This window comes from Halictus rubicundus, chromosome 2 (assembly GCF_050948215.1).
Source record: "Halictus rubicundus isolate RS-2024b chromosome 2, iyHalRubi1_principal, whole genome shotgun sequence".
NCBI classification, from domain to species: Eukaryota; Metazoa; Arthropoda; class Insecta; order Hymenoptera; family Halictidae; genus Halictus; species Halictus rubicundus.
This window is the reverse complement of record NC_135150.1, coordinates 6,780,595-6,794,277: the sequence shown is the minus strand read 5'-3', so window position 1 is coordinate 6,794,277 and position 13,683 is coordinate 6,780,595. Positions and strand designations below refer to the sequence as shown.

The 13,683-nt window shown below is 36.3% G+C and overlaps 1 protein-coding gene across 1 annotated transcript in view; it reads left to right on the top strand.

The window, feature by feature from the left end:
* The window catches only part of LOC143362462 (cilia- and flagella-associated protein 276), a 28,660-nt gene extending 15,439 nt beyond the window's left edge, over positions 1-13,221 (top strand). Inside the window, exons 2-4 of the mRNA XM_076802667.1 lie at positions 11,117-11,347; positions 11,485-11,625; positions 12,809-13,221. Coding sequence (XP_076658782.1) covers positions 11,147-11,347; positions 11,485-11,625; positions 12,809-13,012 — 546 coding nt within the window. The 5' untranslated portion in view covers positions 11,117-11,146 and the 3' untranslated portion in view covers positions 13,013-13,221. The remainder of the gene's footprint in view (positions 1-11,116; positions 11,348-11,484; positions 11,626-12,808) is intronic.
* Positions 13,222-13,683: the final 462 nt, after the last annotated feature.

The window sequence follows — 13,683 nt, the reverse complement described above, 5'->3', positions numbered from 1 at the left end:
GACGTTGTCCAGGAAGTTCCAACACTTTGAACGTAGGCAATACAGTGTTTACACGATATATGTCCAAAACACGGGTATAGACAGGGACATATATCGACCAGAAGATACTACTTATTCTTTATTCTGCAGGACGTAGAAAAGAACAGCAAAGCTCTAGAGGCCTCGGTTTATGGTCCCTCAAGGGGTATACCCTGCGGCAGAGGGGGTAGTTCTGGGACTTTTATTGGCTAGGAATTTGGGATATACAGGGTGTCCCAGGTTTTAATGTTCAAACTTTGTCAGTATATTCTATGGCACTAAATAAGAAAAAATGTTATGTAAACATAGCAAAGCTATAGTAAAGCTATTACTGGCGAAAATTACTTTCAATCTTAAGTGACCTCAGATAGTAAACACAGCTTAGATAAACACACTGAATGTAAATATTGCTGATCTATTTGAGCCAATGCTTGCAGTAACAGCAAGTCGGTTACTATTCCTATATTTCTTCTATTCTGTATTTTTGTTATGACTTTTTAATAAAGCTTTATGTGACCTATGTTTATATAACATTTTTTTCTTATTCACTGCCATAGAATATACTGTCAAAGTTTGAACATTAAAACCTGGGACACCCTGTATATAGAGTAAACACTGTAGTTGTGAAGAATTAAAAGTTCAAAATGGTACTTGTTGTGCAAAATCAAAGGATCACTAAATTTTCGTGAAAAAATTGAGAAATTGAGTGAAGTGAATGATCACGTAGATTCGGATAGATCGTTCGATTTCTAGTGAATATAAGTTGTACTCGGATGAAAAATTTGGCGAATTCTATCATTGAAAACTGTAGTTGAATAAAATTGGTAGCTTGGAAACGTTCTGGTGTATTTTCGCCGTGGTTTTCCTCTCCGTTTAGCCCCCTCTTCGTTCCGCCGCGGCGCGGCGTCAGCGAGAAAGACTTTCGTTTAACGTGTCCCATCAGCGCCCCAATTCTAATTATTATACATTTAATTTCCTAATGAACCGTATCGGACACCCAGGGTCGATGGAACGGCGCACTCGTGCACTGATTTCACGGGCCACCTGTCGCACTGCTGTCGTGCACTCCCCATTGGTTTCATCGAATTGGTCACGCAGGGTGTAAGACATTATTCTACACGAAGGGTCAGGATAGGTCGATGAAGACACAAGTTTTTCTCAGGGCCATGTACCTCCACGAATCTCGATTGTCAAATCGTCCTTTTAGAAAACACTAATTCCATAGACTTCCGTGATATTTTATGACGACAGATAAACGTTTTTATTCGTGAACAGCATTGTTCGAAAGAGCTCTGAGTCTTTTTAACAAGCTACATAATCTATTAAATAATGAATTGGAATTTTTTTTAATAGTTCTCATACCATAAAGCTCCGTTGAGAATATTCTTGAAAATAAGAATTTTTCTGTAACAGTATCATAGGGGCGATTTTCGGAGCACTGATCTACATACATAGAGTTATTTTATTGTGTTTTTTACCTAATAAAAACATATACGTATAATAGTAATTTATGTATTTGCAAACTTTTACTTGTGGTGTGCTGCGGACTTGTCGAAAAAACGTTGGTGTGCCGTGGAAGATAAAAGGTTGCAGAGCATTGTTGAAGCGTACCAGCATCTCACTTCTATTAACCGCATTATCGATGGAGAAACGAATTAACACTATAGTTCTGAGCAAATTATATAAACACTGGCTCACGAAAGTATTCGAACGCCCTTTAAAACAGTATAACGGTTTTTAAATTGGACCAAACGACCTGACTTTTTTTGAACAATTAGAAGAATTGATTTACCGAATGATGTGCAAAAAAGATTTTGAAAAAATTGCAATTCCTAGGAATTATAAGGGCAAATAAAAAAGGCACTTTCCAAAACGTTTTATTCGTGCCAGCAATGAAAATTTTAAATATGCGTTTTGTAGATCTATGTTAGTTATACACTGACCAAATGTCGTGAAAAACTACGATTTTCACCACTTTTAACTATCTGTAGCTCGTGTGTATATTGATCGATTTCAATGAAATGTTCAGCATGTGTTAACATAGATCTACAAAACGCATACTTTAAAGTATCATTACAGGCTCAAGTAAAAAGCTTTGGAAAGTTTTGGAAAGTGCCTTTTTTATTCTCTCTTATAATTCCTAGTAATTGCAAACTTTTTCAAAATCTTTTTTGCACGTCATTCGGTAAACCAATTCTTCTAATTACTCAAAAAAGTCAGGTCGTTTCGTCCAAATTAAAAAAAGTTATACTGTTTTCAAGGGTGTTCGAATACTTTCGTGAGCCTGTGTATATATACTATAAATCATTTTTTTAAAATTTGATTTTTACTGAAAGTAGCTCAAGTAATGGTACGACTCTCCCCTAAACTTCTAGATGTCCAAAGAGTTCAAATAAATATGAATAAAGAATTGGATTCCTTCCTCCTGAAGGATCAAACAATGAATTTAGATTTCGATCAGAGATAGAGAGGAGAAGAGGAGAGGTTTCCTCTATTTTAGATTTCAATAATATTGTAATTGCTTCTGCAAAGAACTGCGCATAATAATAATAATAGAATTTTATAATAATAATAGTTTTGTGAGGTCAAGGGAAAAGAGGGATTTCACCATAAATAATCATAAATAAGAGAACTAATAAATACTTAAAGGTCCAAATGGGTTAATAAGAAAATTCAGGTGAAAAGACCGATGAAGAGGGCGTGGCAGGTAATTTGAAACTACGCGCGGTTAAGAATAGGCTATTCTTCCGTAGCCGAGGAACTATCATCGAACATACGGAGGTAGAAAAAAGGAAGAGCAGGGAGGAGAACGGATCCTTTGTAGATAGATAGGTGCGGTCACTGTCAGGAGGGTTGACAAAGGCTGACCGGGGGTAGATACATTCAAATGGTAATCGGCGCGCGTCTAACATACACCAATCCTCCGACCCCCGTGCTCGCGCTTAAGGGGGTGCGAGCACACCCTTGGTATACACCCTGCACATTCGCACCAGAATCCAACCAAATATTGGCAATATCATCCCCGGCATTGCTCTCCGCGACCTGCCTCCTACACTCGGTGGGAAACGATGTCCATTTGAATGCACGATTCCATTACTGATGTCGATATATCGGCCGTAGGATCTTATGGGATTAGGATTTCAAGGGAAATCGGAAAGAATACTATGAGAGGCGGTCATACCACAACGAGAGACACTTTGACGGTTTAACAATCACAGTTCTATGGACAAAAGACAATGTTATTACTTCTATTGTCACTGTTATTATTGTTATGCAGTTTTATTAGATCCGAAATTAGAGTAGGCAATCAAATTGTTAAAGCCGCAGCACAAAACATTGTCATAATGTTGTCTACAGTGCTGCTTAACGTACATTTGTAATCTTCGGACATAAATACTTCATACAAAATTATGAGAATTCAGTATAGATTTCACTTATCAGAGTGGTTATAATATTTTGATCAGCCACCATCATTTCGAAAACAAAAAGTAAAAATAAAAGAATTTGTTCACTCGTATAATGTTTGTACGCATTAGCGATATTGTTACTCTTTTATTATTGAGAATTTGTCACTAATACTGCAGATTTTGGTTTTGTAAATTACATAGCTAAGAAGAGAACAATAAGTTCATCATAAAACCAATTATTTCTTCACCTATCGCAATTGTTCGCTGAAATAATGAATTCTTGTTCTAAATCTTGTACTGGATATTCTCATAAAGTCCAAACAAGATTCGAATTTATTTCCTTTATACTCTTCGTTAAATATTCCCACAGACTTTTGTAGAACTTTTTATGCTGGCAAGGTAATACAGAATCTTGTTTGTTTATTTTTTTCCACTTTATTGAGATCAAATTAACAATGTGAATTTAAACGCTACTGATAACTCTAATTAAGGTTTCGGAAAATATCTCTCAAAACTCCTCCGTGATTTTTTATGGAAATATGCGTAGACATATGCTGTCAAAAATTATGCAAGATATAACTGCGCATACCTGCTCCAATCCAAAACAGAAAAACTCGAAAGTTCTTTGAAATCTTGTACTTTAATTAACTGTTTACAAAAGAAGTTCCAATTAAAAAATTAACTAATATCTCGACAATAGATCATGCAAAAACAGGAGTATTCTAGTGTTTTGAAAACCTCTTGGTGTCACCTTCAAGAATACGTAATCGAAAATATAGGTGCCCACCAAAAATTTCAATTGTAATTTCTGCAGAGTTTTTCAAGGTTACTGCAATGTCAAATGAATACAATTACTACGTACTCTTTTGTATATCCTACAATTTTCATCGGAAATATTTGCTCGTGTCGCCTACACTTTTCGAGTAATGGAATTTGATTTGTGCGACCTTTCGATTGTTCGGTAAACGAAGCCGGGCGTTCTTCCGTGTAAACGCCTACTTATCTGAACGGTCGTAATTATCGGAGATCAGGTCGTCGCAACAATTATCTCGTAAAACGCTTGGCAAGGCTTTGCCCATTCGGTATTCACGGATAAATCTGTGATTCGCGATCGGTGTTGATTCAATGCGAGTAACGTCGCACGTGCGCCGATGTGGACGTACGCAAAGCTCCCGCAACCCGAACTTCAGCACGCGCCTCGATTATGCGATTACGCGATTACGCGTGTCGGCCTCCGGTATCACGGTTACGGGGGTGCTGAAGGAGACGCCTCGTGGATGATACTGTGAGCGGGCGTGCGCGCGCGTGCGCGCGTCCAATGACGCGGAAGACTCTTTCGTTACCCTTAAACGGGCCCCTGCTCGATTTTCTAACAAACGCGCATCTGTCGATTCAGGCAATTTCGATAGTTATCCTCACAAATCTACAGTGAGTTGCATAAGTTCACTTCGTTCGTACACTATCTAAGGGGGAATAGTGTATTCGCGGTGACATGACGGTTAATTATTATTACAAAATGACACGTCTGAAGTTTTTTATTTTTCTTGTTTACATTACACCGTTTGCCGCACGCGTGCACGATCCCCACTCAACCATTGGCTAACAGCGAAGAAAAATAATCTTCATTTTGGTTTTCAGCGTGATAGACGTAATATGACAGGCTGAGAATCATACTAGTGTAAGCCACATGCATGATGTTTCGAGTAAAATAATGTTTTGTATTTTTTTTTCTAATAACATTCTTTATTCGTATAATTCTTAGTTTAACTTGATTTACACATGAATGTACTATAAATCCGAGAGTCTAAATTCACATTTTGATTTATATGTTTAATATTCGGTTTTATCAATTAATGCATATGCAGGCTATAGTGCTCAATGAAGGAAAAAGAAGAAATCAGAAAAATGTAAAGAAAATACTTATAAAAAGATTGAGGTGGAAGGGAGAAAAACTAAAAAAGTAAATCTTCCTAAGATGGATAAGATGGAAAATAAATTCAACCTTTGCTACCAATTTGATCACGACAATGAAATTGTAGTTCCGGTGTAACTCTTGTGGCCTTTAGGCCCACTCGGAATCCGGGTGGGATTCACCTAAATACAGTAGCCTCTCCGTAACTGTCGTATCGTCGGTTCTGCCGAGCGACAGTTCTAGGAGAGGTGCTGCATTCTTTGTAGTGTGCCGAACGTAGAGAAGGATAGCGATTGAAAGAGGCACTGAGGGACGACGCTTCGACTGTCTGTTTCTCTTTCTTTTCTGTTTGTCGACCTCTTTCACGCCCGAAACTTTAATCGCTTATTACACAAATAGTGTCTACTCGATCATTGTCCAAAACACGGATCTAGCCAGGGACTGCTGTACGTAGAAAGGAGAAGTGTAAACATAATAAGGATCGGGTATGTCCGTGTGAGACGACTTCTAATTCGATAACAAAACTTCTTTATTTTGCATTATTTTTACGGTGCTTTCACCAACATACGCGTGGCATTACACGAGTAAATATCATCGGAATTGTATCATATTTGGTATCATTTTCATTAGATAAATGCCACGAATATGTTGGTGAAAGTCCCGTAAAGAAATAATGAAAAATAAAGAAGTTTTTCTGTTGGATTAGTAGGGGCCGATATACCCCGCGGTAGTGGGGATAGTTCTGGGACAATTATAGACTAGATATTCGACTACTTACGTATTCCTTCTTTTGATAATTTTAATCAGTGGAAAGTAATGCAATAAAGTTCTCCCATTTGTTGAATGTCTTTACAGTTTTATGTCTCATAAATGCACAAAATCCGCGGACGATACTTATAACGGTACTTCAATGCCACTATTGTAAGATCAGTTAATAAAAAAATGCTAAAAACAATTTGAATTCGCCATAACATAGAAAAACGTAAATAGTAATGTTCATTATGGAATAATAGAAAAGTATCGACATATTAGTTTAATTTCGTCATTTGCATAGAATGAGTAACAAATTCAATCATTTGTAGAAGTGGCAGCAGTTGGAATCGCAAAAATCGCTTTTTACATTGAAAAACCAGCTTAAATCGTTTACAACTCAAAACATATTTATGATATCGACAGAAATCCAATGCCACGTCTTAGCTAATACCTTCCAGTTTGAGAATAAAACAAAAAGTTTCATTTCCGACGTTTCGATTTTTGTCAGCCATAGCAGCCATCCATCGATGTACACAATAAAAAATCGTTTCACAAACAGAGAATAAATCTGTTATTTCTCAATATTTTCTTCTGAAAAAATGGAGAATAAAGCTAAGAGTTATGTCGATGTCACTGCGAAAAACCGTAATTTTTGCACTTATTAATTATCCTTCAAAAAAATTCCCGAAAACACGCAGGTTAAGTGTCCGTTTACTTGACAGATCACTCTAAGCAGCTAATAGTTCCAAGTGGCTGCTAAAAAGCTAAAATTTAGATGGAATGTTTGTGACTCTTGGTGAAAAATGTATCCAACTCTCGGCATCCGTGGGTTAAAGATCAATTGAATGACAGAGACCGTAGTATGATTCTAATAGAGGCATAGTTAAGCGTGCATGTCCATAGGTAGCAGAAGTCACACGGGATCGGGATGGAGCAATGCACCGTATCTTTCGCAAACAATTGGACATTTAAAATCGCAGTAACGTGTCCACGGACGAGTGTAGTATACCGAGCTAGCAGCAAGAATAGGGACGGTAGGAGTGATACACAGCGCCGGCACGAGCCGACACGTGGCAGCGCAGCTTTATACAAACAGCATTATGCACGCTCGTGCTAACATAAATTACTGCGGGTTTAATATTGGACGTCGACGTTGGCCATGGCCGACCACCTCCTGAGCAAAACATGTTAAATACGGGGAACGAGTCACACTCGGCCCCAATGCGTGCTTCCTTCGATTCTTCTCGATTTCAGGTGCCCTCCTATTAACACTTGTTTTTCCTATCAACCCCCACATTTTTTAAATAAAATGCTACCTCGCGCGATTTATGGGATTACTACAATTTCAACGGCTGAAAGCAGATTTCAAAATTTTAATGCATAAAATCATGTTTCTTAAAAGTTTTAAGTCTTCATGTTTGCTGAAAAATTGAGCTAAGTATTAAGCTAGAAAGTCGGGGCAGCCATTTTTCCCATTGCCCTCTCTATTCTCGCAAAAATATTAAGGGCGCGGTTTTTAAATGTTAGGACAATAAAAACTGAGTGATTCTCACATAAGTTTCATTTATCTTCATAAAATTAGTCATTAATAGATTATTGATTAATATGGACTTTCTATCCACTCCTTTTTCAGCGAATGATCCACAAGTTTCGAGCACTACATTTTCAAACGAAGAAACACAATTTCAGTTCTTCTCTCGGGTTTATGACGAAAACAAGACTTTTAGAAACAGAGTTCACATGACTGAAAGCATAAAATATAGTTAATGTCGAATTACCCTAATACACCAGCTCACCGGACCTAAATCCCATTGAGATGAAAATCGATGAAAAAGAAGAAAACATTTGATTATTAACGACACAGATTTGCAAAATAAATTTGAAGAAAAATGGTACAAAATTGAAGAAGGTTATGTCAAAGAATTCATAGAATCAAAGTCGAAAAAAGACTTGCAAATGTAATAAAACAGAAAAGATACCCTATAAAACAGGGACCAAAAATAACAGTTATTCTCAAATTTTCTACGATAAAAATCATGAATAAAAAGTTGATTATTATTGAAATTTAAGATAATTTACCCAAAATATAAAGAAAAAAATTCGAAGAACAAAATGATTAAAAAATATCGATTTTTATACTTTTTGATTACAAATAACAGTTATTAATGTCCAAAAAATTGGGTTGTCGATGAAGAAAAACTGTTTCGATTGTTCAAAGCAGTTATCGATGAGAGAAATTTATTTCGATCACTCATAACACTTACCAATGAGAGAAGTTTATTTCGATCACTCATAACAGTTATCAATGAGAGAAGTTCATTTCGATCACTCATAACAGTTATCGATGATCGAATTTCTTTTCACTTGTTCATAATAATTATTGATGAGAAAATTCATTTCAGTTACTTATTTAATTACTGAGTTGTGTACTCTTTTTCGGACGAAGCGAGCCTGTGAAATTCATTGAGAAGGTTTTGTACAACAAGACGAATCAACAAACCATAAGTACAACACAAAAACTAAAAAAAAATTTTTTTCAACTGGAAAAGTCAGAAATATAGACTCCCGTATTTATCAAAACTAGCGTGCATTTATCACGCTGTGCCCGCAACTCAGGTTAGCGTTGAATGAACCTTTTCTGCTCTTAAAATTAACGTTAGATGATTTGCGGTGTAATTTGCCAGAAGAAAATTTGGAAAAACTCATGTTTGTCACATTAAATTTTTAATGTAGCAATTACTTTTATGAATAAAAAATTTATTAACTAATTGATTGTCTACCATTCGAAAGTTGTACTATTTAATAATAACTATTACAAATTTTCTTCATCAATAACTGTTATGAGCGATCGAACTGAATTTCTCTCAACGATAACATTTATCAACAAGAGAAAAAATGTTCGAGTACTTATAATCCTTATTTGTAACCAATACGATTTTAGTCGATGAGATACTTGTTATTCCATGACTTTTTTTCTTTTTGGTCATAACAGTTGCTGCTATAGAATATTAATCGCAATAAAATTATTAAGTTTTAGCAAGTGTGTCATTCATTTTGTGATCTAATACAGAGAAAGGGACTGTTACACTTCGTTTGTTCGTAACTATAAACGATAATATTGTCGTTTTTTATACAGTTTTATTACATCGAAGTCTAAATATTATGTTTCTCAAATAAAAAGTATTGAAAGTTCTTTTATTATCTTTTAATTTGTGGTATTTCCGCGAACTCTCCGCGTGCGCCAGCAATTTTGTGACTCGCCGTGTTCGTCCTGGAAATGACACCCAGCACTGTCCTAGTTTCGTGTCCGCGATTACGGGACAATATTTCAACAGGGTGTAGGAAGAATTTAATCACTACATCGAGCGGGATACAACAGCTGGGCTGCTTAAATGTAAATGAAGACAGAGCAGTGGCCGTATATGAATGGCGGTATTCGAGGAAAGTCCCGGTTAAATTTCACAATAAGCTCTTTCACGGCTGCTGAACGTGGAACCGCTTGTAAGCGACTTCGGGGAGTCTTACGAGACGCCCTTGGGAAGTAGCCTGAGCGACTGTAAAGGCGAGAATGAACGAAACGAGGGAATGGGAACGGGTTCGATAAGTGGACACCCCGCGGAGAATGACGGGATGCAGACACTGCCTCGGACGGCATGAATTAAAGCCGTTCCTCGTCGCTATGAATGGATCCAGATCCGAAACGGAATTCTTCTTCACGGAAGATGAACCTTTCGAGTGCATTCGACAGCAGCCGCGTCTTAATCTTCGTGAAACGGAAGCGAAACCGGATGTTCATCCTTGAATTCGAACGGCCGAAATTGAGAAGGCAAAGGATATCGTTAGCCCGAAGATCTTCGGGCTTCTCTCAAGGAGTTACACGCAGCCCGTCCTACAAGAACGCGTCAGCGATATCTCTGCAAAAAATAGTGTACTCGGAAAGAATATAATATAAATCGATAGTACCTTCAACTCGAAGCGAATGGATTTTGTAAAAGAATAATTTCTAAAAACTTTGAAGCCGTGTATGCACAGAGTACACGACAGTATCATTGCGATCGACTTGGCTATTCCTGTCACTAGACGCAAATCCCACAAAAAATATTTTGTCTATTACGAAATAAAAGCATAGAGAAAAATTACGAAATAAAAGCATAGAGATTTGTTTCGTACGAAAAAAATCAGTAGTCTACAATGGAGGAAATTCGGTCCATTATTAAGTAGAAAGCGTGTCAGTGTTCTGGATGTAGGTATTTTTTATACAAATATATTAATATTTCCAGAGACATCACCAGCACGCTTTTCCTGGACAAGCTGTACCTTCGAACGATACTTTTGGAAAGTAAGAGAAATTGAATCATTTCGTTGCATAGGGTGATCTATTCAGTGAATGAATACTCTACACGTTGATTGCCGCGCGAATTTGTAATGAAAAACTATGCTCAAAATTACTCTCAAAAATCGGATTGACAATTTAATTTTGTATTGCGGCCTAATGGTTTTCTCAATGTTTTCAAACACGATTCGAGTGTAACTATCCTCATTACTGAGAACAGTAAGCAATTAATCTCAAAATAAAAATGTATACAAAGGAAATCTTGAAGTGCTCTAGCTGCAATAAAGTATTGTATTCAATATTTTTGCCGACATTATTGACAGAAATTACAAAATACACTAGAACCTCGGTTATCCGAATTAATCAGAAGGGCATGGACGTTCAAATAACGGAACAATTACTTACATCACTCAATTTAATTAGAACGTACATGGACAATAGACAATAAATAAATCAGAGATTCGGGTAATAGAGGTTCCACTGCTGTGAACGTTACTTGGAAGAATAAGGACTCTGCAAAGTAAACTTCTTTGACCCGACTATAGTCACTTCATCGGTATCGTTTTCATCAATCGATTGCAGACTCTTCGACGTCGTTCAAGCTATTCGCGACTAAATTGATTCCTTTATCGTTCGATATATGGGGTAGAGGTTTGTTAATATTATTTTATACAATTTTCTATCATTCTAAAGGAATCTGCGTAAGCTGTCAGCAATTCTATCATGGAGAAAGTTTATGTCCGAAACCCTTACCCTTTGCCGGAAGTATTTCGCGAAGGAGATTGGATACGACAACCGGTTCTGGGTAAAAAAGTTTTTCCGCAAGACAGAGGCTGGACCGCCAATTTGAAACCTCACGAACGTCTTTTTGCCCATCACACGTTAAACAGTATTCGAAAGGATACCAGACTGCTCAGATTGAAGGTAGGATCATACTATTTTAATACATTTTTAATCAAGTTTTCGCTGTGGTTTTCTCGAATCAAAACTTACAGGTTAATCTCTAACCTCGAAACTGATCTAAGCTCTGATAGAAACTGCTTAAAATTTTCTTCTTTTAGGTGCCAAATGATGCTCTCGATTTGACACTTACGACGATCTACGTGCACAACGAAGACACTTTGGTACCCAAAGTGTATGTTACTATGCAACCAGAATCGTTAGGGAAGAAGACGTGGCGCGTTTTGAAAAATAAGATCGAGGTAAATATTTATAAAGTCTCTATGATTCGTCAATTTTATATGAACTAGGGTAAGGGAGCCAATTACTGTGGGGGTACCAATTACTGTGCCTATATTAATTATATTTATTTTTAAAGCATTATGGATATTAAAAAAGAGATATTGAATTTCTTTCATTATAATCGGTTAATATACAGGGTGTCTTACCTAAATCGAGCATTTAAAATATGCCGATTGTTTTTTATGATAGAAAAAAATTTCAGAGGAAAACATTGGTTGGCTCAGAGGGCCCTACTTTTATGAATTTTTCGTACTCAAGGTCACGTAAAGGTCGTTGGATTCGTTTTGACCTCGGCTATCATATAGCGGTAATAAAAATATATTATTTCATTTAAAAAAAACTTCGATGACCTTGAAATCTCAAAAAATATAACATTGAACACATTTGTTTGCCTATCATAATACTTGTCTCTCTGAACTAACTAATGTTTTCCTCTGACATTTTTTTCTATCATAAAAAACAAGCGAGATATTTTAGATGCTCGAATTAGGTGAGACACCCTACATATGTTATATATCTATTCTTAAATATTCATTATGCTTTAAAAATAAGTATAATTAATATAGGCACTGTAATTGGTATCCCCACAGTAATTGGGTCCCTTACCTTATAGGTTTATACGAATCGTAAAATTAAACGCATAAAATTAATGATTAATTTTAGTTAGTTTTGTACGTAGTTTTACGATTTAGGAGTTTACAGTATTTAGCCTACAATGTGCATATGCTTTGAGTAAATATTGTATATATTGTATTCTTAATAATACATAATATGTATACTAGAATATAATGTAATATAATATAATATAATAGAATATAGCGTGACAAACTAGAATATAGTTTAATATATAATAGCTAAATAATTGCTAGCACCTTGACAGGTTACAGTTAGTACATCTTTCTTCAATTATTTCAGATTTACTAAACGCTAACAATTTCTGCCGAGTACGCGGAAAACGATTATAATATTAAACATTAGAATTAATGACTAATTTTAGTTATTTTTATAAACAGAAATATCTATTATAAACAATTATAGCGTACGCATACATTCAGTAAATATTATTTAATTATTCATGATGGCAAAATAGTTCTTAAAACTATAAGAGCTTAGAATTAATTCCTTGTTCTGCATTTGCTTTAGACATACAGGACACCGACACTTTCTGCCGAAGACGACGAAAAAAGAGATGAGGTTTCGATGTTACTGGAACATTGTTATCGTGGCCCGATGCCAGAGCGAAGAGTTCATCCGAGTAGCGTGAAATTAAATATCACCGGTCCACACTCGGTTCAATCTAATCCCGGATACAGTCGCAAAATCGACGGAACTTTTTACAGTATTTAAACACGGATTTGTACGATGTTTGAAATGGAATCTCCGGCCGGCGAAGCTAAGCTAACAATCGTATTTGAGGAAATTAAATCAACGATTTTATGATTATCATTGGTAGCGTCGATTCCCCAAAAACCACTTTTATGTGTTTATGAACGAGTATTAATTCGCAATCATTCCATTAATCAGTTTCTATTCTCGCCAGTGGCTTTCTGTGAACGCACGATCTCCGATTAATTTTTATAATACTTTAACATTGATTAATGTTCATTTTTATCGTACAGAAATGTTACTAGAAAATTATCCAACTAAAACAATTCCCGATCCGATCCGAGTATCGTGTACCCGAAATTTTCGGGTTTTCGCACATTTGTATTTTCAGTTTCTCGCACACCTTTATTTATTAGGTGGCCCCGAAAGTTTGTTCCGTTTTCGATGAACACTTTCAATGCAAACTCAGGCTAGCTTTTTAGAAACCAAATGGCACGGCTGAATAAAGGGAATTTGGGAAAAAGATAAATTGCGTTTTTCGTATATATTCGTGTTATACCGAACAATTTTAAACGTGCACATTGCGAAAGATACTTTCGGGACAACCTAATTGTCACGTTGGACACGAACAAGATCTTTCGCGAAGACGGTGGGGTAATCGTGAAGGTGTAGTGTTTGTCATTGCCGTTCGA